This window comes from Euprymna scolopes, chromosome 8, assembly GCF_053919585.1.
Source record: "Euprymna scolopes isolate OS-2025 chromosome 8, ASM5391958v1, whole genome shotgun sequence".
NCBI classification, from domain to species: Eukaryota; Metazoa; Mollusca; class Cephalopoda; order Sepiida; family Sepiolidae; genus Euprymna; species Euprymna scolopes.
Genome location: NC_136489.1, coordinates 161453945 through 161481758, shown reverse-complemented (window position 1 = coordinate 161481758; position 27814 = coordinate 161453945). Strand labels below are relative to the sequence as shown.

Genomic DNA, 27814 nt, shown 5'->3' with positions numbered 1-27814 from the left:
AATCCAGAGAATCTTACTTAGTTGGTATCTAAGTACTATATGAATCAAATTTCATGTGAATCAGAAATATTTGAATTTTCTAATGGAAAGGTGTGCCCATATTACACCTAGAATTCCTCTAAACAACTCCAAAGAAACTGAATTTTTGGGCATAATTATTAAGTGATGTCTATTACTAAAATTTCACAAAAATTTAATTTTCACAAATGGTTTTCATCTCGTTTAAAATTTGAAAACATTAATTATAATGATAAATATTTTATTGTTGAACATATAACTCAAGTTTCTTGTATGTATATATTTTAATATATTTTGTGATACTTCTTGACCGGCCAGCTAGGAAGAAAGTATTATCTGTTTTTCTACAACACTTATTCTTTTGTGTTCTGTGAGTGAAAGAGGAATCTTTCTAAACTAAGGCAATTTTAATTTTTGTCCTAATTCATAGTGCTCTATTTTTTTTGTGGGGGGGGGGAAGCTGTATTTTCTTCATATTAAAAACTGGCTTTGGATCTAAATCTGCCCTTATTGGATGAAGTAAATAGCAAATTATTTTTAGTTTAGCAAGAAGAATTTAGTATTTTTTTTCTTATTTTGTTCAAGCCGGAGATGGGGCATTCTACTGGATGCCAGACATTCACCCGCTATCTCATACATTCCAGCTGAGAGATCTTTTTACAATTCTGTCTAAGTGTAATTGTTTGTCTCTCTCTTGCACTTAGTTTACTGGTTGGCTAATGAAATATTATTACTGTAAATGATTCAATAAAACTTTTTCAAATTTGGGTTTATCTTAAGTAGGACAGTCCCTGGAGTGAATGTGGTATTGTGGTAACTAATATTTCTAGTGAAGAGTAGGATAGACGATTTTAATCATTTGAGACCAAGGATGACCAACGACACCCATTATCCCACACTTTTGAATGGCTGTGTTCCTAATTTGTTCATAATGTATTTTTATATTTTGTGCAAATAAATATTTCAAAGTGGTGGAGCAAGTAGTGTTTATAATCGAACTTTTAACAAGCACTCAGTATATATTGTCGTGTGTGAATAAATTAAAAAACTTTTAGGTAAAAAAAAAAAAAAAAAAAAAAAAAAAACCCAGTGAAGCATGCATGGTCCCCCGTGAGTGCACAGTGAATGAAAGAAAAAAAGAAAGAAAAATGACTAAGTTCAGCACCCCACCCCATTTAGCCCCAAAAATCCCCAAGGAATGTCAAATCCTGGTGGAAATGAACAAACGGTGCAGTTTTAAACCTTAACATGTGTAAATTTGAGTTCTGCACTCTACAAAAAAAAAAAAAAAAAAAGAAATGACTAAGTCTATCATTTGCCTCCCTCCCCATTCAGCCCCAAAAGTCCCCAAGGTCTTAACACATTTAAATTTGAGTTCAGCACCATGCAAAACTGCTAATAAATAGACATACACAGAAAATTTTGGACAAATATGATAAAATAATACCAAAAATGGAGTGTTTTTTATTAGCCCTAAAAGAGCCTCTGGGGCACACCCAAGAGTTATCACGAAGTATAGACAAACAAAGTTATATAGAAATCAGTTACAACTTTCCAGAACGTTCTTTAAAAATCCGTTTAAAAATCAATTTTTTTTTTTTTTTTTTAATAAGCACAAAAGTATCAATTTCAGCCATTTTAGCCCGAAAGGCACTCCTAGACAGACAATCAGAGTTTTCTCGGAAAATCCGTTCTATTACTTTTTATTCATCATGTTTAATATTTCTGCAAAATTTCAAAAAATTCCAAGAAGTAGTTATTAAGAAAAGTGTGTACAGACGAACGGACAAGGGTGAATTTACAGGTCCACCCTCCTTTTGTCAGGGGGGAAAAAAAAAAAAAAAAAAAATGTAATAATTTATTTGGGAGTCGTCTTAACATGGTTCACTTTAACTTCAGAATGAATTTCTTTTTTTGTTATTCTTTTCTTTGTCTTTTATTATACTTTTTTTTTTTTTTTTTTAAATCTTTTTGTACTTTGATTTTATGAATTCGAATTGCTTCACTCAAATTACTTCAAATACTGACAAAAGTGCTAGGCAAAAAAAAAAGAAAATTGAATTTTGGCTTTAAAGTGACCCAATTAATTTACATCACTCAACAATATTTTAATGAGTCATCTGTACAGACGATATTATATATGGCTGATCAACACATAATTGTATACTAAAAATACATATGTTTTTACTAACATAGCTGAATATTCATCATTATTTCTTACTAGCAAGCCACCCGGCATTGCCTGGTCGTAAAATATATTTTGATTAATGCATATTTCATATTAATTATATTATATTGGAACCAATATATAGTAAGGATTTAAAAGTAAAAAAATAAAAATAAATAAAAATAAATAATAACTTGTGCGCCACCACCGAGAATTGAAACCAAAACGTTTAGCTTACGATTTACTTTTTCCTTTTGATGTTAATGACTGTACTATGAAGACATGTTTGCTGCAAAGCAAAAAATTAAAACATGAACTAATAGCTATTTTGTTACGCATACAATATTCATAATGCTGTTGATCAACCTTCAACTGGCAAATTTAATTTTTTTTTTTTTTTTAAATTTTCACACCGATTTTCCTTGGCTAAAACCCAAATATAACATTTTGCATATGTTTGAATACTCTATATATTAAGTTACATGTTTGTAGACCAAAAACCGATGGAGTTTGGTAGGCAAAATATTTTAAACAAAACTATATACTCGTACATAAATATATATAGAAAGAGGTTTGTGTTTACTATAAGCTTTTTACGCAAATATTTTGCAAGTATAAATCATGTAGAATATCTGCATGAATATAATTACACATAATAGGTAACTGAAGATGATCATCCTACAAGGAGAAAAAAAAAAAAAACTAATAAGGAATAATGAACCGCTAAAAGAATATGCAAATTAGCTAGCTCTTTTGCAGATAATTGCAATTCAACAGCCCATATATAACAGTTGTATTTTATTTTATATAAATAGAAAAAAAGGGGTTTTAATATGAATATCAATACAAAAAAAAAAATTTATAGGAGTATAGATGTAGATGAGGTGCCTTCAATAAGTCTCCAGACTTTTTTCGCATGAGAACTTTTATTGATAGTACACATATGAAACTAGTCCCCTTGGGAGTAATTTCCTCCAGTTGCAATGCACTTGTTTTGTGTGAGCGTGTTAATAACCCTCGTCACTGCGTCTTTCATTTTCTCTATTTCATAACAGCAGCCTCTAAGGTTTTCCTTGAGCTTATGGAATAACCAAAAGTCACAGGGACCAAGGTTTGGACTATAGGGAGGGTGAGGAACTGTTTTAATGCCCATCTTGATCAGATTTGTGAACTGGTGCATTAACACAAATCTTCCGCATCTTCAGTTCCTTGCAAATAATTGTGTGTACAGTTCCCACACCGAGATCAAACTGTGCACTTATTGTCTCTTTAGACACATGGCAATCCTTATCCATGAAATTCTTTATTTGGCCAATCAACTCTGATGTTCTGACTTTCTTACATCTCCCACACTTTTCATCATTTCTCACAGACTCCTGCCTTCCTTGAATCTCTTATGCCACTAAAAACTGATGCTCGATTCATACAAGATCGTCCAAAAGCAGTCTGAACCATTCTATACATTTTTTTTTTTAATTTTTACATGGTGGTCACCACTTATCAAGGCCCGGAAGCCACTCAGGGATAAGGGTTATTGCAAGTACAGTACATTGGTGTGGAGATTTAATTTAATTTAAGTTGCATTTTTCTAAGTTTAAAACAGAATTTTATCGCATATCATTATTTTAAGGTTTTTTAACGTCCAGATTGCATTTTTGAAATTCACCAGCTGTGATGATCAGGCTTTAGTAGAGTGTATTCCAATTCTTGCTCTAGCTGTTCATTTGAACCTTAAATCAAAACTTGTCAGTCATCTTAACAATAACATACTGAATTTTAAAGATTCTATGATAAAATTAAATGCCTATGCACAAAAAAGTCTGGAAACTTATTGAAGGCATCTCATAAGTTCAAATATATTGATAGCATGAACAATATTTTTTTTCAAAAGTGCTCAATACATGATCAGAGCTTTTACTTGTATAAATAAAACTAGCAGGGGGGGGGGGCTTTGCCCGAGCATAAAATACACTTAAATAATATTTTAATTTGTTCAGATTTTGTATCTATTATTATAGTCGTGATTTCAAAAGTAAAAAAAAAAATTTTTTTAGATGCCATCAGCTAGAATCGAAACCAAAACTATAGCATTCAAAGCTAGTGACGTTACAACTGTACCGACACAACGTGCATATAAACTTATCAAAAATTAATAAACTACACAGACAAGCCACACAGCCAACTTTAACCGCAAGAAATACAGTTGAAATTAACATTTCTACAAAGCGTAAATATCAAAGCTGAGCGAGAGTGACTTTATGAGTATGACATGATCTGCGCATGTAAGCTTATGTGACAGACTTATTTCAATTTAGAGTGCTCAACAATAAGAAGCGAGTTCTTAACCGGGCTGACATAATTATTTTCTTTAATTATTTTTTAATATCTACAGATACTAGTGTTTCATCCTTTTGGGAATCATCAGTGCAGGGTGTTACGATTACACTTGGTCACAAGATTCAAACCCGGCCATGAAGCCATCTCGGACTCCGTTATAGCCACGTCCATTTATCTTACCAATCATTTTTTTTTTAAATAAAAAACTTTGATACATTTTATAGATGTTTCATTCATGAGGAACAATCAATATTTGTATGTCAACATTGAATATTTTCTGTGGACTCGCAAAAAAAAAAAAAAGAAAAAAAAAAAAACAGAAAGTTCTGAAAGAGAAAAGGCTATCACACCATTATTATAAGTTATAATATATACCATATATACTTGTGTATAAGTCGAATTTCTGGGAGACATTTTCAAAATTATTTTTGGGAAGTTGACTTATGTATAAGTAATGTTTTTGGAAATGTTAAGAGCGACTCGGCGTTTGGTCATAACATAGAAAGCACCATTTTGTTTGCATACTCTGTATGTTAGTTGTCGGCATATTAACCCTTTTCAGGTTATTTAATGCCGAATCCAAAGATTCGGAAGAAAAATTTTTTAGTAGAATATATTTTTTGTTTTCAAGTCGGATTCTATTTTAACCCATAGTTGGGACCCTAACAGGTACTACCACTCTGGGTCAGAGTGGACCTGGGAGCAATGGCAATTAAAGGGTGGCTCCACACTCCCCAAAGCCCGCAAGCTGAGGCCTCGCCACTGGATATAGTTTAAGGTGATATCCAGGACCGCATTCAGTATGTACAGGTAGTTCTAGTAATTAATCGCACGCCTTCTAAACCCCACTGCAGTGTGTTAACCAGCATGTAAACATATGCATGGTTTTTCAGTGGGAGGGTTAATAATAATTGGAACAGCTCTCACAATGTTTACTCTCTAGACGTGGCTATAGGCCTTAGTTCAATATGATGTATTCGGTGATGATATGACGTTTTTTTTTGTTTTTTTTTAGTGGGTGAGGAAATGTGTTTACGATATGTAAATTCAACAATTTAATGAAACCATTTAATGGCACTAAACACATGCGTTTACACTATGGTATATTACAGCTCGTGCAATGTATGCATTTACGTCATTATCGTATGTGACATAAATTATGTCTAAAAACAGTAACTGCGCCTGGAATCTACAGCATATCATTGATCAGAATGTCCGATTAACAACATTTTTGGTTTTAAAATGCACATCAACATATACACAAAAACTTGAATATCCAATGTAGTAGCAAGTCTTGGGAACATGTTTACCAGAAAGAACAGTTGGAAATAAGTCATACACCATGACTACTAAATTCCTACAACTACACACCTAGAAAATGGGGCTATTAAGCCTGACAATGATGTGGGACAAGGAGAAAGTAGCAACCCTAGTTGAAGTAATCGTCCCTAATGATGCTGGCCTTAACAGAGCAGAGAGGGAGAAAATAAAATACCAAGGACTTATTTACGACATGAAAAGAAATCGAATCTTAAGGTATCACTTATAGCAGTCATTATAGGAGCAACCGGGCTAATGAAAAAGAATCTCAAGAACTATCTAGCGAATATACCCGGTGAACCAAGTGCAAGAGAAATACAAACAATTGTACTTAAAGAGACGGTTAGAATCTTAAAAAGATCTCTCGGTTGGAGTAACTAAACTAATGGTAGAACGTTTGGCATCCGGTAGAATGCCCCATCCCCAGCAAAAACAAAGTGATAAGAAAATTAAAACAAAATCAACTTATACACAAGTATATAAGATAATCGTTTTAGTTTACTTTGCAAAATACACTTGGAATACCTGAAGCATTAATTTAAAACAATTAACATTTCATTCATAACTGTTATAAACCCGAAAAATTGCGATAATTTCAATACAAATTTCTATTTTGAATATAAATAAAGGTTAAGAATAAAGAGAAATTTCTCTTTTCATTTGCATTTTAGAAATAAATCACAATTTAAAAAAAAGTTGGTCCCTCTTGAAGAAATCAACATTTGTGTTCAAATGTTGAACAATTTTCCAAGAAAAAAAAAATATTACAAAAAGATCTGTTATACTAAGATCAAAATAATTGAAAAAAAAAAAAAAAAAGATAACAAATAGTTAAATAATAAAATGCCCTTTTTCAAAACCAGTATGCAAATTAGCAAACTTTGTGATAAATGTAGTAGATAAAAAGACTAGCTTGGGTACCCAGCATTGCCCGGGTGTTTGGAGGTGCGTGATGAGCAATAAAAATTTTTTTTTAAAAGTTGTAGTAGGCAGACAGGCTCGAACCCATACCGCGAAGGAGGAAAAGAACATAAAAAAAAAAAAAAAAGTGACGTCTTGCAGTTACGTCCGTCGCCAAACCGAAAGTGGCAAAGGTTTAAATTACGGCTAGTCAATCGAAAAGAGGGTATGACTAAAAAATATTGCCGAAAAAAGTGACCCCCTCCTTGTAGAAAAGTGCTCAGTTGAGGGTGAAGGAATTAATATTTTTAGCCAATTTTGAGATATTTGTCGTCCAAAGGGTCCAGCTTCAAAATGATACCGATCTTGTGAAAATCGGTTGCCTCGGTCAAAAATTTTAGGCATACATACAAACATACATACATTTAAGCAGACAGGGTAGATTTATATTATAGTCTATTGTATGCATTTTTTTTTTTTTTTTTTTTTTTAATGTACTAGCAGTTCACCGCTCAAAATCAGAAGGCCACTCAAGGGTAAGGGTTAACGAGTTTGTTGGGTGAAGATTGCTATGAATGAGGATTCTAATAAACTGGGTAGAATTTGATCATTTAAGAGGATGGCACAACAAGAGTTTGTTTATATTCAACTTGAAAACAACCATCTTTCAGTCAGCTGGCAAGCAGCTTTGTGGTATTGCGTTCCACAGACTTGTAGTTCTTGGAAAGAAACTTTGCTCATGGAAGTTCTGTTTAGTTTTAGGTTCACAGAAAAAAAAAAAAAAAAAAAAAAAAAAAAGCAAAATTATTTTACAGTGCTTGTAAAATTTTGTTGGCAATGTTTTATGCAGCCGGGGAGCGGGGGGGTCATACATTGGAGCTCATTTGATCACCAACCATGACAATACGGATAGAGTAGAGACAAGCAACTTCTCTTCTGGGAGAAGCAGGCTGTAGGGAAGATATCTTCCACTAGATTTCGAAGTTGCTTTTGTATTCTGTCAAGACAAGTACTCCATCTTAGGACATGTTTAACTCTTATCTGGACAGAGGATTGCGTTAGGAATGAGATATATGGGGTTAATTTCCTTCACATCAATTTTACTTTTCAATCAAAATGCTCACTTTATGGCAATTTAAAAAAAAAAAAAAAAAAAAAAAAAAAAAAAAAAAATCGAAAAATAATTCTCTATTCAACTACAAAGAATAAAGTATATTCTTTTTACAATTTTATTTAGTAAATATTTTATTAAAATATATTAATCTATTATATGATTTGAACTGATAGTATAAAAAGTTCCTAAGTTTATTTAATTTTAACTTAAAACCATACCATAAATATTAATTTACTTGTCAGACATCACAGTAAAAATCGCAAACATTAATGAGAAATTAATTTCCTCCCTTTATAGTCAATCTTTACCAGTTAATAATTAAAACAGTTTCCTCTCCAAAAATTTAAAAAAATTAAAAAAAATTAAAATTTTAAAAAAAGTCATGTTGAGGAGACTAAGATTTTTTTTATTGATTTTTTTTTTTTAATAAAAATAAAAAATGTGCAAGTGAATTGATATCTGTTCCTTTATAATTTATATAAAAAATTCAGAACAGATTTTTACCGTTAAAATGTAAAGAAATTTACTACAAAGATGTTTTAAATTTGTTGTTTGTTTTTGTTTTTTTCATTTTATCTATAATGCATTTTAAAAATTTTCAACTACTGTGGAATTTCCATGGGTTCTGCTAGTATCTATTGTTTTATGCTTCCATTTGTAATGTTAAAAAAAAGAAAAAAAAGTGAAGTGTTTTATTTTTTTAAATTATTACTCAAAACCGTTATTATCAATATGATAATGTTAATGGCAAAGCAATTGTTTTTATTACTATTTAAAGTAAAATATTTTCCAGTTCAGTTGATGTGTAGGAGGGAAAAATTTAAGGAGGTAGTGTAGACGATCACTACAGCTAGTTCAATATATGTTGGTGATATGTTTTTTTGTTTGTTGTTTTTTGAGTTTCATGTAGCTTTCTTCTTTTCAGAACAAAGGACTTATTCTTGGTGTGTACGGAGAAGAATCCAAGGAGAACTCCTTTCTCCTTTCTAAAGCCTCCCAAGCTTTTGATGAAAAATGTAATGGACAGCTCAGTAAGACACTCGGATTGTAAGTAGACATTTTTCTCATCTCCAGTTTTGAAGGCAGTCGTAGACAACCTGTGACTGGCACAGCTTTCAGTATTATTGTAGATTAATACCCTCAACTAATTCAGCCATCTACACCAATTAAAAAGATTCTGGTCATTCAATAGTTACAGTTTTTGCTTCAAGCTAGAAGAAAATGACCCCATGATCCGTGCTTTATTACTGAGCAGATTTATGGATACCTTATCGTCTCAGCTGTGTTGCTGATGCCACTTGTTGCATCAACATAAAATGTACTAAGGAACATAGTAGTCCGAAGAAGGCCTGGCTGGTGTGATATGACGGTTTGCAACCAAATTCCGGGACACTCCTAACATTCTAAATATCAAAACAGGAAGAAGTTGGTTTGAGTGGCTTATTGAGATGCAACATTATTGAAATGTTGTTTTGCCTCTACATTGATCACCATCATAAAATGATATGAGAAAAACTAATTGAGATTCTCAATAAGTACCTGCTGCCATGAAGTTCCAGAAAAAAAAAAAAAAAAAAAAAAAAATTTGATTTGACAGGTGAAATTTTTAAATTTTTTTAATGTAAACAAAAAAAATTTTTTTTTTTTTTTCATAGTGTCCTTATTTGAGAAAGGAAATCATCTATTTTATTGGATTTCTTGAAACCATTACAAATAAATGTTCTGAGGAAAAAAGTTTTTATGCAAGATTGGTAGTCTTACATAGTAAAGTAAAATATCCCAGGATTTAGAAATCAAATTTTTTATTTACAGCTTCAATACCCCCTTTTTTTTTTTTTTTTTTTTTTTTTTTAATTTATTATTCTTTTAAATAAACTGTTAAAAATTTTGACTAGATTTATTTTGCTACTAAAAAAAAAAATTAAAAAAAAAAAAAATTAATATATTCAAACAAGTAATGAAATTGTAAAGAAAAAAAGCGATAATAATGTCAGTATCAACTTAGTTTTATTTTCATATTTTTGATAATTTATTAGTTTAATGTGGGAATTTTGTGCTTGGGAAGTGTCATCTAGCACATTAGGAAATATGCTGAATGATAAAAAATTTTTTTATTTTTTTTTATTTTTTTTTAATAAATTAATAATTACTGAAAATATTCAATTTTATTTTAATATTTCAAATAATTCAGCATAAAATTGAAAATATCCAATGCTAATTATTTCAGTTTAAATCAACTGTGAAGTTGGTAGTTATGACACCAGACTCCTGAAAGACATGCGATATATTATGACGCTTAAGTTCTTAATATTCAATAGATTTGGATTTTAATTTTGACCACCGTAAGTGTGAATCTAAAAGACTAAGTCAGCTTACATTTACAAAAATCTGACAGCAAGAGGTTTTAATAATTTATTACATTAAGACTTTAAATAATTCCTATCTCAATGGAATATGTGATAGCTTTGTTATACTGAGATTAATGTGTGCATTTGAAAGGGCAGAAGAGGAAACTAAGATTTAAAAAAATATATATCAAGATCGTCGTCTTATTTTTGCTGTTTTTGTTTACTTCAAAATTCTATTTGTTAGGCATTCAAGAAAGCATGTAAAAATCGTTACTTATAGTAAACAGTACAATTTGTAAATAATGTAAAAAAAAAAAAAAAATTTAAGAGATTCCAGAACATGTAGATGGCAACAAACAAAACTAAAGATTTTAAATAAATTAAGTAACATTTTAATAAATAAATAAATGTCTTTCAAATTTTATAGAAATAATTGGAAATAATGGGAGAGAGAGAGAGAGAGAGAGAAAGAAAAACAGTTACTTATATGGGTCATAAATATTTCTGCAGGGAGGTCATTACATCATTTCCAGCAAAGATTGGATTGGTTTACATTGTTCATTTTTGAAGAGATTTTTTCTTTTCTTTTTTACTTTTCCGTGACATTATTTTTAACTTTCACAATTCCATTTTGTTTTTCTTTTTCTTTTATCAGTTGTGCCTTGAAGATTTCTTGGTCTTGTTGGATGAGCTTAAAATGCTTTTTAACACATTTGATTTCTTCTTGAAGATTTGTAATCTTTATACTCAAGGATGCAAGACCATGTTTAACTTTAACTGTCCCTTCTGATGGCACCATAGAATATGTCTGTGGTTCATTCTGGACCAATTTCATAGTCTTTGCTTTATTTTTTGCCACAAATGGTTGATCTTCCTGCAATAAACTTCTCATTTCCTCTTTCATTCCCTGTTGGCTGCTTTACTATTCTTTTTATCTACATTTGTATAAATTTATCACATGACCACAATAAGTAAATAAAGGATTAGTCTAATTTTTTAATGTTGGGGGGAGGAGGGGTAACTCTGTAATGACATTAGTCAATGTTCAAACCAAATAGAGCCAAGCCTGTAAATATTAATGTACAAAGCCAGCCTTTCTAACCTGAAGAGTTGGTATAAGCCTATCTACTTATATCTATTTTCTCTTTTGTTAACCCTCTCCTCTTTTTTTTTTTTTTGCTGATGAATTTCTATTTATCAAGTCCAAAAGCCACTCCAACAGAATACTTAATGAGATTAAATGAGTTATCAGTTGAAAGATAGAGAATATAAAAGAAATATTGTAAATGTTAATGGAATAAACTAAATGCTATTATTATTATTATTGTTATTATTATTATTATTATTAGTAGTAGTAGTAGTAGTAGAAAACAGTGTAATTTTAAACTTTAAAAATACAGCTGTTCAGTGACCAAAGTGCAGATATCTTTTTTTTTTGTAATAAACATTTACTTACTTAATTTCCATTTTTTTTTTTACCCATATAAGGATCTTCATCAAGAAAATAGACATTTTCTTTATTCTTTTCTTTCTTTCTTTTTTTTTTTATTAATGTGAAAATTTGAATTTTAAATATGTTTGAATTTCAATCTTCATCAACAGAGAATGGAATGTAAGAACTAAACGACAAACTAGAAGGAAACAATAGTTTAGACACTACCGAAAGTAAACTTATGATTCATTTACTACTCTCCATCTATCTGGTCGGGTTCCATGCCCAAACCAATGTGACTCTCTCTCTCCCTAGATTTCCCTGTCTTCCATCAGTTGCTGGTCCTGGATATGACCTTAAACTATATCCCGTGGTGAGGCCTCAGCTTGCGGGCTTTAGGAAGTATGGAGCCACCCTTTAATTACCATTGCTCCCAGGTCCACTCTGACCCGGAGTGGTAGTACCTGTTAGGGTTCCAACTATGGGTTAAATAGAAACCGACTTGAAAACAACAAATATATTCTATTAAAAATTTTTCTTCAAAATCTTTGGATTCGGCATTAAATAGCCCGAAAAGGGTTGATATGCCGTAAAACAAAAACAGTCAGTCCATCAGTTGCCTCAAGTCTTCAGAATAACAGTTGGCGTCATGTGCAATTTGCTGGATGTATCTGGATCTAGGTCGTCCTATGCTTGTGCATTCGTGCCTTGGAGTCCATATTATAAATTATTATCTATATATATATATATATATATATATATATATATATATATATATATATAAAAGGCAAAACGGCTGTGCGAGTTTTTGTATGTCCACGAAAGGCTTTTTTCGCGGGGGTTTTAGACAAGATTACTATTATGGAGAACTTATACTTTCTAGATGATAATATCTTTGATTTGTGAACGGACGCTATCTCTATCTTTATTTTGATCGACTTTTAAAAAATTCCCTTCATCCCGTTCTTTCCAGTGTTTGTTTGTCTTTTTCGTATAAAAACGAAATTGATCAAAGTAAAAAGCAGCGCCTGGCTTTCCTGCCAGGAACGTCCAGAAAGGCAATTAGATTTGATCAATGTGGGAGAAACTCTTTATATCAGACAATTGCTATTCATTTGGATACTGCCAGAGCTCCTGCTTTTTGCGGGGAACTGGTTTCCCCCCAACATTGTGGGGGAAACAGATACGGCAGAAAATGGCCTAAAGCCAGAATTAAGTGCATGATTTTTAACTTAAGCCAGGCGTTCATTACTGCATAACATCATTCACTTAACTATTCATTTCTGCAAGTCAACTTTTTAATCGCTAAATAGCGTAGCGGTAAGATGCCAGGTTTTCTTTCACTTTCTTTTTGCCTTTGCATCACAGGTTCAAGCCTGCCTACCTACTACCACTTTTTTTTTTTTGCTCCAAAAACCCGGGCAATGCTAGGCACCCCCACTCGTGCACTCACCAAAAGATTGGAAAGAAAGCTAGACGGCACATACACCTGTATGCTATGAACAGTGTTAAATATATCTTGTCAAGATCATCCCATGAAACATCAACTTTATGGCAAGCTACCTGCTGCCAAATCTACTACCATCAGGGAGTGACATCAACGATTTGCTGACCAGAGGAGCAACCAAGAGCTGGTGAGAAATGTATTGCTGCGGACACAACGGCACGGGCGCACAAACATAGAATAACTATTCTCTATAAAACTATAAAACCTTGTTGACTTCACTATCAGACTACGACAGGATTCCCAAATTAACTAACAAGTCATTTTGTTATGTAACCTGGAGAGGACAGGGGAGGGGGGGTTGTCTCCAAGTTAATGAGCCATACGTAATCATTTACTTATAAAAACATCATTTAGTGTTGATTGTTCAATCAACTTAAAATTATATTTTGTTTTAGATGACAGCATGCACGAATGTGTTTAAGTGATCCTACTGGACTGAGGACAATTTCGTTGCTCTAATAGAAAGACATCGGACATGCTTTTCATATGAATTATTCAATAAATAACTAGATTTTAGAAAATGAATTATTTGTATTGACTGTACTTGATCATTTAAAGCTGAAAACAGGGAAAGAAAATAAGACTTATTTTAAGATTAAGTGTTAATTAGCAAGGCTACCCGGTGTTGCTCGGGACGTATAAAACAATTAGAAAAATTAAGTTACTTTTGAACATACCTACTATTCTTAGGATAGAGGAACTTTTGATGTCTGTGTATCATTTGCTATCTCAGGCAAAAGAATATTTTACCTACCCTAGGACAGATATTACACATATATATTAAATAATTGTACCTTCCCTAGGATAGGTAATTTACAGCACATATATGAAAGAATTTTACCTTCGCTAGGATGAGTAATGGACAACATATATTTAAAATACTTTTACCTGCCCTCGGACGGGTCATATATGAAACAATTTAGCATACTCTCGACAGGTATTGTAGAACATATATGAAATAATTTCTCTTCCCACCAAGGCCACCATAATTTTAAGATTATTTAACATTTTGTATCACCATTTTAGAAACACGTCTTGTTTGATCCAAATCCAAACACAACTTTCAGAGATTAACAACCGCCACTCTCTCAATCATATGTCTGATGCAATTTCTGACTAATTATTATCGCTACTTTTTTTTTTTTTTGCATGAATCCCAGCTTATCTTCAAAGTCGACCCCGTAATTCTCTTCCTGAATTTTGTCTAAAACATATCCTGTTTACAATATCATGCCAGTTCCATCTGAACAGATATACAAGGGGACGTTCCAAAAGTAATGCTTCCTATTTTTTGTTTTACCCCAAGAGGATTGCAAATTGCATTGTTATGATGACTGAACTTATGCCTTCATGACCTGAAAGTTTCATCTCTCTGTTGCAGATATTGACAATCTCTATCATGGATGTGCATCAGAATCGGAGATATGTTATTGAATTCCTGGCAAAAGTGCATTGGGAATGGTGATGATTATGTAGAAAAATGCATTCTGGAGCACAAAATGTCGCTCGTTTTAATGGTACCACTCCTGTCCTTCGTAACTCTTCAACTTTTTGAGTTAAAAAAAAAAATAGGAGGCTTTACTTAGTCTTATATTTTAACAAATATTTATACTAGTCTCCATGCCAACTGATATTTAAAAATCTGGTACCTTTTTTTTTTTTTTTTCTGTTGCTGCTTGCCCAAGTGCAAATAAGTGAAAGAAAAAAAAAAAACAGGTTTAATGCATTCTCCTGTTATCAAAGCTGTTGATAACCTTCTTACACTTGAACAGTGAAAAATGTAGAGCGACCTAATCCTAACGTAAAACACCATGAATGCAAAAGTCATTCTATCTCTTAGCCAAGCGCATACTGAGGCTTTTGCTGCCATACACACAAACTGTACGGCTGACTGCTTCAGTTCAAATAAACAAAATATTTATTTTTATTTTTATTTCGGACTATTATTCTCATCTTTATTGGTTGTTGTTTTTCACAACGTTTCGGCCAACTATTCCTCTGGCCTTCGTCAGGTGGTAACCGCGACGGATAGGAACTTTGAATCTCCTATCCGTCGTAGTTACCACCTGACAAAGGCCAGAGGAATAGTTGGCTGAAACATCGTGAAAAACAACAACTAATAAAGATGAGAATAATAGTCCGAAACAAAAATAAATTAATATATCAAAAATGAATTCCAATTAAGGAATAATATATATAAACAAAATGTTGTTTACTTTGTTCACATTGCTGTTCCATAGAACAGTAACCCACCACAAGCACATTCAAGAGACCTTTGAGGACGTATATACTTGTATACAATTTTTCCAACGCTTTTTCTTTTTTAATTACATGGTATTATGCTTTTTTCTGCTTTTTTGCCAATAACTTTTCATTTAATTTGATCGTAATGTGGAGGTGGCATAGCACCAATAAAGATACAACAGAATGTATTTTTTTTTTTTTTTTTTTTTTTACTTGGGAGTCACCACTTATCAAGGCCCGAAGGCCACTCGAGGATAAAGGTAAATAAATGTAAGGTGGTAGTTTAGTAATCATTAAGGGTGTAGATTGGGTAGAATTCGATTATTTATGGGGATGGTTCAACAAGAATTTGTTTACATTGGATTTGAAAGCTACTATGTTATATTCAACCAGGAAGCAGGCCAGCAAAACAGTGTTCCACAGACGGACAGTTCTGGGAAAAATCTTTGTTCATGGAATTTGCGTCTTTTTTTTTTTTTTTTTTCATTATTGCTTGCCCAATTGCAAATGACTGAAAGAAAAAAAACAGGTTTAATGTATTCTTCTGTTATCAAAGCAGTTGATAACCTATTTACACTTGAACAGTGAAAACTGGAGAGCGACCTAATCCTAACGTCATTATCATCATCACAGAGTCCTTCATAGCTGAAGATGACTAGTCAGGATCTCAATGCTTTATCCTACGCTGTTGTAGCATTCCACGCTCAGTCTGGAAAGTTTCCTCACAAGTAGTGCATGGGTAGTTACCAGGATTGTGCCTTTTGGTTCAAATCTGGCCTTTATTTTTGTCTCGATTTCTGCCTTTCCTTTGTGAAGGCTACTGCGCCACCAACTTCGGTTTGCTGCTAGCTCTTTTTTTTAATTTAATTTTTTTTAATTACATTTTCACCCCAAATAAGGCACAGTGCCACTTTAATGTAGGAGGCTACTATCAGAGACATAAGTTGCAGGGATACTATGTAGGGAGTTGAGCAGCAAGATGTCTGTTCACATTACACTAAAACTTCTGCATGTCAGTACGGTCGGAGAATCAGGAACCCTGGAAGGGAATTCCAAAGTCTAGCGGTTCTGGGGAAGAAGCTATTAGAATAGAAGGCTTTCTTACATCTAAGGATCCCAATTTTTTCAAATCCTAACATACAACACCATGAATATGAAAGTCACTCTATCTCTTAATGTTTGTTTTTAGCCAAGCGCACAAACTGAGGCTTTTGCTGTTGTGCACACTAACTGCACGGATGACTGTTTCAGTTCAATAAACAAAAGGTTGTTTACTCTGTTTGTATTGCTGTTTTATACTTTCATAAATCAGAGTCCATTTTTTGGCCGTTTTTGAACCCAGTCAACGACGGGTACTTTTGCTAGTAATATATAAAGGAAATAGCAATAACAAGAAATATGAACGACAGCAACAAATAACGATAATAACAAGGTGAATAAGTGGCAAGAGCGCAAAATACTGAAATGTGGCTCCTCACAATTTATAAACGCTGCTGCTAGGAAATGACGAATGAAATGAATTCACGTTCTGCTATCAACCAATCAGAGATCAGAATTGCTCCATAAAAATTAAACCTATTTAGTATTCTTATATGTTTTTTTTTTTTTTTTTTTTTTTTTCACGTCAACACGAAAAGGATCTTTTGTTCTTTGGCTGACTGAGAATTTGTCATCTCCATGGCTTGTATAGAATAACTACCCATGGGAAACTCTTCTGAAACTCAACATATGGAGGAATAATACATATAAACAAAATGTTGATTACTTTGTTCACATTGCTGTTCCATAGAACAGTAACCCACCGCAAGCACATTCAAGAGACCTTTGCGGACGTATATACTTGTACACAATTAATTTTTCCAACGCTTTTTCTTTTTTAGTTACTAGACATTTTCCTGCTTTTTTGCCAATAACTTTTCATTTAATTTGATAATATCAAGGAGGTTGGCATAGCAGCAGTAAAGATACAACAGAATGTATCTTTTTTTTTTTTTTTTTTTTTTTTTACTTGGGAGTCATCACTTATCAAGGCCTGAAGGCCACTCGAGGATAAAGGTAAATGAATGTAAGGTGGTAGTGTAGTAATCGTTAAGGGTGAAGATTGAGTAGAATTTGATTATTTATGGGGATGGTTCAACAAGAATTTGTTTACATTGGATTTGAAGGCTACTATGTTGTATTCAACCGGGAAGCAGGCCAACGGAACAGTGTTCCACAGACAGGCAGTTCTTGGAAAGAAGCTTTGTTCATGGAATCTGCGTTTAGATTTAGGCACAGATAGAGAGTGAGGGAAATCGTTTATAGTGGTTGTAACTAGTCGAGTGTTTTTTGTGAAAGTTTGGCATGGGGAAACCATAAATTGGAGTTCAGTAGAGCACTTGCCATGAAAATAATAATAGAGCAGAGACAGCAACGTCTCTTTTGTAGGAAAGAGGTTGCAAGGAAAAGAAAATCTCCACATAAAATGCAATTTAAAATTTTTGTAGCACTAAAAATATAATTGTTTCATTTATAAATATTTAAATCAATTTTTATAATTCTCTTTCTATTTTTTTTATTTTTTAGGTTTGGAAATTCCTTTAAGAAAGGCAAAAGCCACTTGTTGTTTGGCCTCCATGATGAATTCCCTTTGGTGTCCGTAGTGAACGTTGGCAAAAAGGGACAAGGCTTCAATGAACACGAGGAACTAGACGAAGGCAGAGAAAATGTGAGAGCAGCTGTTGCAAGTAAGTTTCCTGGGTTGCTATTTAGAACTCAACCGTATTAGAAAAAACAAAAATACAGAAAATTTTTATGATGTATGTATTCATCACAGAATGAAGATATCATATTCCAAAAATCATATAAATCGATTAAGTATTTCTTTTACTACCTGAGAGGTTTTTTGAAAGTGGTTACTTAGCTTTAACTTCAGACTGGAAAGATAAGAAAAAAATGACTTGCCTCACCATTAATCCTAAGTTGGGGAGTAGGACTTGCCACTTAGAGCTAGCGGTGTGAAAAATTATTTTCTGTTTTTTTTTTTTGGTTTCACTATTTTTCTTAAGAAATGAAGTCCCACCAACAATATAGCAACAAGCAGTCACTTTGTTTCTTGTGTGTTGGAAAAGAGAGCTTTAAACATAATCTACTGTTAAAATTGGAAAACAAAAAACATGAAAACAGTTTCAGAATGTTAAAAATATACAGGTCGGTAGAAAATGAAATTTTAATGCATTTTAAAGTTATTTATTGTATTTATATGATATATTTTTAAAGTTTTTGGCTGTTAACTGCAGGGTAGAACAATGAAACAACACTACAGCTTTATTTTAAAATTTTTAATGAAAAAATCAATTGAAGTAACTTTATTATGCAATAGAACTGACATATATTCAATGTAGCCGCCTTCAGCCTCAATCACCGCCTCGATACGGGTCCGGAACTTGGAGCATGCTTTTTCAAGAAGCGCTAGCAAGAACTCTGCGAATACTCAGCAGATGGTGGTGATCAGGTTGGCTTTCATGTTGTGGGAGGTCATGTTGGTGATGTTCTCGATGTATGACCAAACGAAGTAGTCCAGCAGGTTCAGGTCGGAGGAAGAGGGAGGCAGTGAGAGAAGGGTACAAAGTCGTAGCACTCTTTTTGAAACCAAGCCTAGATTTCTTTGGACTTGTGGGCTAGCGTCGAGTCCTGCTGCCATACCTAGGATGTTCCAGCAGCCACCTCATTGCACAAGGGGATCACCACACTCTTCAGCACATCCAAGTACACTTTGGTGTTGATTTTCAAGCCAATTTCGAAGATGTGAGGTGGCATGATGTGGCCTTTGCTTGAAACCACACCAAAGACCATAACCGTGGCTGAAAACTTTGTTTTCATCATCCTGGGCATGCCCTCAAGCGTTGAACTGTCCAGATTTGCATTTTGAGGGTGCTGGCAATGGTCCTGTTGTCATAACTTTGATCGGTAGAGAGCATGAGTTGTATAGCAGCGCATCTCTGATCTCGCTCGTTGAACATTGTGTCATTTTCAGACATGATAGAAGACTCCTATCGCTCTTGGGATTTGTACACAACTGGCCAGCTAGTAGATGGTCTGCAACAAAAAAAAGAAAACCAGTTTTCAAAAAACGGAAATGGAATCATGTCGTCTTTTCTAGGGCAACAATTTTATAGTTCCACCCTGTATACTACAACTTTACCCCATTTTAGAATGTTTACACTCATTAACATTTCTTCAGTCGTGCTAACAATATCAAATGTTTTGTTTTTCAGAAGGTGTACTTCAGCTGAGATCTGCAGATCAGTATGAAGTCCTTGTGGATCCCTGTGGAGATGCAATGGGTGAGTCATTCGCATGGAAATAACCATTTGACATATTTTTATCTTTCATTGGTTACTCGTCTGCCTTGTACAATTGCTAAGAACTTGCCTTTCTCCCTTCGTGTGCTGAACATCAAACATAATTTCTATGAACAGAGTTTCTTTTCAAGAATTTCTCCTTTGTGGAACATATTGCCATGGGATTGCTTCTCTGTGGGCTACATAGTCGTCTTCAAATATTCACCATAAACCATCCTCATAAGTCATCAAATTCCACTCATTATTTTGAACTCTTTCATAATATTCTTCATCATTCAACTGATAATCTGTCTGTTAAATATAAACGATCATCTCTTTCTTATCTGTTTGTATGTTTCTTCTATTTAACGGTTTGGTTAACGGTTTTATTTAACTCTTTTTATCAGTCCGTGACTTGCCTGGTCTCTGTGTGTGGGTGCGTGTGTGTCAGAACATATATAATACACAAAACATTGCCGACATATTTGTCTTCTGCTGGTGCCTCTGGGAAATTTGTTGATCATCCTTGGAGGAGCTGGAATTTGTTTTAACAAGGCGGGAACCCAAGATGACTGAGTGTTTTTAAATATATTTTATTCACTCCAACAAAAACTGGAGTCAATGACGATCTTTGGCTTGTGGTTTCTCTGCATCCACTTCGAAACCGTCTCCCCCTTATGGGGAGACTTGTTTAACCTATCTTTTCCAATACAACTTGATCGTTCATGTCACAGCATAGCCCCCTGACCCCCTCTGCACCTGCATGCTTGCTCAACTTATTGTTTCCCACGATTCAATTCTGTTATTTACTCCGCTAGACAGACAGATAGATAAACCGATAACTAAATAAATTCTTTCTACCTGGCGTTGCCCCGTGTTTACATAACACATCTCATTAACCGTATCCTCGAGTGGCTTTTAGCCTTTAAAAAACTTCTGGTTATATAATTTTGTGTGGGTAAGGCTTTCTCTTTGTTCTTATTCATCATCAGCAGCAGTTTGACATTCATTTTAAATGTTTGCATGTGTTAGAACGGCTTTTAGAAATTAACTTCTCAACTAGCCTATCTCTGGACAGGTCTGTTTTTATTTCTCTTTCTTCAAATCTATTCTTTATAACTTCCTCCAATGTTTTCCTTGGCCTTCTTCCATAAACTGGACACACTTCCTCAACTGTTCTACATCTATTAACCCAAGGAACTTTCATCCATTTATTCAATGTGGCCAAACCATCAAAGTCTCCTGTTCTGCATACATCTCACTATACCGTTCAGATTTAATTTTCCTCTGAGGTCATCAGATCAAAGTATCTAATATTCACATTACACATCGGTTGTATTATTCTTATATCATTTCTTACCATCACTGTTGAGTTGCTAATGTTTCTCTGAATTTTTCATCGGTGAACGCACATAAAGACAGTTGGCGTTTTTTTTTTTTTTTACTTGCCTTCACCCCAAACAAGGCATATCGCCACTTAGATGTAAGGGGCTACTAATTGGGACCATGCCCAAGAAAGATTAGCAAGATGTTTGTTTACATTACATTTAAACTTCTAATGGCAAAAGTTACTCCATCCACCCTTAACTCTAGTAATTACACTAGCTCAAACTCTTCCCTGTGCTCAAATGATACCACTATCACCAGGGTAACAAAACTTCTGCACAACCTCAATATCTTCGACATATATTTTCTCCACATTTTTTACTCACATTTACCCCGAACAAGGCATGTCACCACTTGGATGTAAGGTGGTACTATTTGGAACCATGCCTAAGAAAGATTAACAAGATGTTTGTTTACATTACATTTAAACTTCTGCATATCAGTACAGACAGGGAAACAGGTAGCAGGAAGGAATGATGGGATGGTGATGTAGATATGCTCACTAGTAGTCGTTATATCTGCCTTCCTGAAACAATGAATACAATGTAATAAGAAAATAAAAATGATGTGTTTTTATCCTTCAAACTCCTCAGCTTCACATTCACGGGCAATGTAAACTGGAACAAATACATTGAAGACATTGCTGCAAAGAAAGTGGGTTCACTTTATCATCCTAGAAAACTACTCACACCTTATAGTATCCTGTACCTCTACAAGGCCACCATTCACCCATGCACAGAGTATTGTTGCCACATCTCGGCTGGTGCATCTACCACTAACCTCTTCCTCTTGGATAGGATCCAAAAAAAGGGTTTTCAATTTAATATGTCCCACTTTGTCAACTAAACTCCAACCCCTGTCCCATCGCCACAATGTTGCATCCCTCTGCCTGTTTTAAAAACATTTTAATGGAATGTGCACTGATGAACTTGTTGCACTTGTGACCCCTTGATGTACATATCCCTGACAAACCCGCTTAGCAACAAAATCACACCCGTTCACTGTTGAGGTTCCTAAATGCCAGAAAGCTTTCTATTCTAATAGTTTCTTCCCTCCAACAGCTAGACTTTGGAATTCCCTTCCTGCTATCTGCTTCCCTGACTGTACTGATATGCAGAAGTTTAAATGTAATGTAAACTAACATCTTGTTAATCTTTCCTAAGCATGATCCCAATTAGTAGCCCTTACGTCCAAGTGACAATATGCCTTGTTGGGGGTGAGCGTGAGTGTAAAGAGTTTCCGGATGGTTCATGAGAAAGAAAATAAAAAAAATAAGTTAACAAAAAAAAAAGAAAAAAAAAAAAGAAGTGATATAAGAGTTGCAATTTAGGGCTTAGTAAGGACAGATCGTGATATATTGTAATTTTCATAGATAGAAGTACTTAAATCATTCCTACCTTTCTAAAGATAGACATAGCACAAAGATAAGGAAATTTATTCGTAGATAAGTGTAATAAATTATTATCTCCTATGAAAGTTCTAGCTACGTGTCAGAGGGAATTATCATAGATATACAAATAACATTCATGCTCTAGATCAGGGTTTCCCAAAGTGGGCTCCACAGAGCCCAGGGGCTTAAAGAGGACCAAATGTTTTATATGAAAAAATCAAATGGCTGCAAACATTTAATTATTGATCTGTTTTTTTTACTGGGAAAGGGTACAATACATAACTACAGGTGTAAAGAGTTTCCGGATGGTTCATGAGAAAGAAAATAAAAAAAATAAGTTAACAAAAAATGTAACAATTTTTGATCAATCAAAAACAAAAAAATAATTGTAAACAAAAATATAATAAAATCACAAACAGAAACAACTAATGAACACGTATAAGTTAAAATTTCAAATTAATATTTTTCATGTTTATTTTAGAAATTATTAGAAATGGTTGTAAACATAAAAATATTGTAAAATCACAAACAACTAATGAACAAGTTAAAATTTGAAATTAATGTTTTTCATGTTTATTTTAAAAAATTTTCTGTTAGTACTCCATGAAAACTTTATCCTGACTCAGGGACTCCATGGGGTCTTGAAGTTTGCGAAACCCTTATATATAGCAAGATTGATATGTTTGAAGGAAGAAATCGTTAAAAATGGCCATAAATTAAGAACAAAAGTGCTATTTGTAAGCATTAAATTTGAAATTAATGTTTTTTGTATTTATTTTATAAATTATCTTCTTAGTGTATATATATATTATTCCTTAATTGGAATTCATATACCAATCGGTACGGACCCGACTATGGAAGATCAGATAATAAATAAACGTGGATTTATAAGATCAAAAAATCCACCCTTGATCGCCCTTCGGGGCCCGTGGCGCAGTTGATAGAGATGTTGAATCTCTACAGTTCCAGATGAACATTGTCTGAAGATAGTGGTTTCAATCCCACCCAAAGCGTGCCAGAGGTTAATTGGCCAAAATGTGGTGAGACGACAACAACTACGGATGGCAGTGATGGCTGAGAATGCAGTTAGGAGATTCGAAGTTCCTATCCGTCGCGGTTACCACCTGACGAAGGCCAGAGGAATTAGTTGGCCGAAACGTTGTGAATAAACAATCCAATAAAAAAAATGGAAAACAACAACTAAGAAAGATGAGACTAGTAGTCCGAAATAAAAATAAATTAATATTAATATATCTTCTTAGTGCTCTGTAACAAATCCTTTGCTCTGCTCAGGAGGTCCATAATGCCATAAAGTTTTGGAAAACCTGCCCTTCATCGTATATAACATGTCCTGTATTCTTTTTTTTTTCTTGTGTATTACAGCTGCTGCTGAAGGTTGCCATTTATCTGAGCACAAATATGACGAATTGAAACCAGCTGATAAAAGGAAGCCACCCATGCAACTGTCATGTTTTACAGAAAATTTGAATGCTGATGAAAGGTTAGCAGGCTTTCGTTATATAAAAGGCAGTTTGTTGAATATTGAGCCAGGGTGACGCTGAGTGCAAGACGTAAATTTTTACATTATGTTTATTTCGGATAATGTTTTCATGTCCATGTGCGGTTTGCAATTATGATAATAAAATGTTGAGTTACTTAACTCGCAATATTACCAGTAAGAAATTGACTGTTACTGTTGTAATGCTGTAGATATTACTTTCCATTCCAATCTCTGGGAAAGTACAGGCAATATCGGGCACATGTTAGTACAGGCATAGTTTTGAGCAGCTTATAGATGCACGGGTATTTTTTCATGTGTTGTGGAGTGAGTGTATATAAGCAGCGTCTATTTAACAGATGTCTTTTTAACGTTATACAGTGTGAGTTCTAGCGGAAAAAAATGTTCTATTTTTGTATGTATGTGTGAGTTTCAGTTAGCTTCCAAAACGCGGAGCCGATATCTTTTATGTTAACTTGTTTGATTTTTTTCAGTCTGACTCCAAACTCTAAACTAAACTCATTACATGTATTGCCAAGCTATCTTGTTACGTCATTAACGGCACGTAACCAAAGACACAAACCGGATGATCTACCTTCGTCACATATTTTTTTAATGTTTTAACATTCTTTTTTATCAAGTTAACGTTTCTGGGAAACTTTTTTTTTAACATAAATAATTGTTATCTGTAAATATTTGTTTTTCTTTGATAGCATGCTCTCTGACGTTCTACTTTTACAAATATCAATAACAATCATAATAATAATCGTCGAGCTTACTTGCCTTTGTTCGGTCAATATGTAACATTTGTGCTCGGTCGTCCTATGTGGTCCACCTTTCTAAGCTGTCAACAGGGCTGCATGACTCAAGACTTGTTAGGATTAATTTTACCCTGAAAAAAAGTTCAATTCTCACAACATGAGAATTTAATGGATAAGTTCTAAAACAAAAATATGGCGACAGCTTTTGTGAGAAGGAACACGACGAATGTATATAATATTTTAGAAGGAACACGACAAATGTATATAATATTTTAGAAGGAACACGACAAATGTATATAATATTTTAGAAGGAACACGACAAATGTATATAATATTTTAGAAGGAACACGACGAATGTATATAATATTTTAGAAGGATCACGACAAATGTATATAATATTTTAGAAGGAACACGACAAATGTATATAATATTTTAGAAGGTACACGACAAATGTATATAATATTTTAGAAGGAACACGACAAATGTATACAATATTTTAGAAGGAACACCACAAATGTATATAATATTTTAGAAGGAACACCACAAATGTATATAATATTTTAGAAGGAACACGACAAATGTATATAATATTTTAGAAGGAACACAACAAATGTATATAATATTTCAGAAGGAACACGACAAATGTATATAATATTTTAGAAGGAACACGACAAATGTATATAATATTTTAGAAGGAACACGACAAATGTATATAATATTTTAGAAGGAACACGACGAATGTAAATAATATTTTAGAAGGAACACGACAAATGTATATAATATTTTAGAAGGAACACAACAAATGTATATAATATTTTAGAAGGAACACGACAAATGTATATAATATTTTAGAAGGAACACGACAAATGTAAATAATATTTTAGAAGGAACACAACAAATGTATATAATATTTTAGAAGGAACACGACAAATGTATATAATATTTTAGAAGGAACACGACGAATGTAAATAATATTTTAGAAGGAACACGACAAATGTATATAATATTTTAGAAGGAACACGACAAATGTATATAATATTTTAGAAGGAACACGACGAATGTAAATAATATTTTAGAAGGAACACGACAAATGTAAATAATATTTTAAAAGGAACACGACAAATGTAGATAATATTTTAAAAGGAACACGACGAATGTATATAATATTTTAAAAGGAACACGACAAATGTAAATAATATTTTAGAAGGAACACGACAAATGTATGTAATATTTTAGAAGGAACACGACAAATGTATATAATATTTTAGAAGGAACACGACGAATGTGTATAATATTTTAGAAGGAACACGACAAATGTGTATAATATTTTAGAAGGAACACGACAAATGTATATAATATTTTAGAAGGAACACGACAAATGTATATAATATTTTAGAAGGAACACGACAAATGTATATAATATTTTAGAAGGAACACGACAAATGTATATAATATTTTCGAAGGAACACAACAAATGTATATAATATTTTCGAAGGAACACGACAAATGTAAATAATATTTTAGAAGGAACACGACAAATGTATATAATATTTTAAAAGGAACACGACAAATGTAAATAATATTTTAGAAGGAACACGACAAATGTATATAATATTTTAGAAGGAACACGACAAATGTATATAATATTTTGGAAGGAACACAACGAATGTATATAATATTTTAGAAGGAACACGACGAATGTATATAATATTTTAGAAGGAACACGACAAATGTATATAATATTTTAGAAGGAACACGACAAATGTAAATAATATTTTAGAAGGAACACGACAAATGTATATAATATTTTAGAAGGAACACGATAAATGTAAATAATATTTTAGAAGGAACACGACAAATGCATATAATATTTTAAAAGGAACACGAAAAATGTAAATAATATTTTAGAAGGAACACGACAAATGCATATAATATTTTAGAAGGAACACGACGAATGTAAATAATATTTTAGAAGGAACACGACAAATGTATATAATATTTTAGAAGGAACACGACAAATATATATAATATTTTAGAAGGAACACGACAAATGTATATAATATTTTAGAAGGAACACGACAAATGTATATAATATTTTAGAAGGAACACGACAAATGTATATAATATTTTAAAAGGAACACGACAAATGTATATAATATTTTAGAAGGAACACGACGAATGTAAATAATATTTTAGAAGGAACACGACAAATGTATATAATATTTTAGAAGGAACACGACAAATGTATATAATATTTTCGAAGGAACACGACAAATGTATATAATATTTTAGAAGGAACACGACAAATGTATATAATATTTTAGAAGGAACACGACAAATGTATATAATATTTTAGAAGGAACACGACAAATGTATATAATATTTTGGAAGGAACACGACAAATGTATATAATATTTTAGAAGGAACACGACAAATGTATATAATATTTTAGAAGGAACACGACAAATGTATATAATATTTTGGAAGGAACACGACAAATGTATATAATATTTTCGAAGGAACACGACAAATGTATATAATATTTTAGAAGGAACACGACAAATGTATATAATATTTTAGAAGGAACACGCCAAATGTATATAATATTTTAGAAGGAACACGACAAATGTATATAATATTTTAGAAGGAACACGACAAATGTGTATAATATTTTAGAAGGAACACGACAAATGTATATAATATTTTAGAAGGAACACGACAAATGTATATAATATTTTAGAAGGAACACGACAAATGTATATAATATTTTAGAAGGAACATGACAAATGTATATAATATTTTAGAAGGAACACGACAAATGTATATAATATTTTGGAAGGAACACGACAAATGTATATAATATTTTGGAAGGAACACGACAAATGTATATAATATTTTCGAAGGAACACGACAAATGTATATAATATTTTAGAAGGAACACGACAAATGTATATAATATTTTAGAAGGAACACGACAAATGTATATAATATTTTAGAAGGAACACGACAAATGTGTATAATATTTTAAAAGGAACACGACAAATGTGTATAATATTTTAGAAGGAACACG

General features: G+C 32.8%; 1 protein-coding gene and 1 long non-coding RNA gene across 4 annotated transcripts in view; one reads left to right on the top strand and one right to left on the bottom strand.

The window, feature by feature from the left end:
* The window catches only part of LOC145283961 (uncharacterized), a 37038-nt gene extending 25926 nt beyond the window's left edge, over positions 1-11112 (bottom strand). Inside the window, exon 1 of the long non-coding RNA XR_013868769.1 lies at positions 10688-11112. This is a non-coding gene — a long non-coding RNA (uncharacterized LOC145283961). The remainder of the gene's footprint in view (positions 1-10687) is intronic.
* LOC145283960 (cytosol aminopeptidase-like) overlaps positions 1-27814 on the top strand; it is a 117922-nt gene that overhangs the window by 30947 nt on the left and 59161 nt on the right. For all 3 annotated transcript variants that reach the window (XM_080133060.1, XM_080133058.1, XM_080133059.1), the window contains exons 2-5: positions 8782-8903; positions 17953-18113; positions 19644-19712; positions 23869-23986. In XM_080133060.1, the coding sequence (XP_079989186.1) occupies positions 8782-8903; positions 17953-18113; positions 19644-19712; positions 23869-23986 (470 nt within the window). The remainder of the gene's footprint in view (positions 1-8781; positions 8904-17952; positions 18114-19643; positions 19713-23868; positions 23987-27814) is intronic.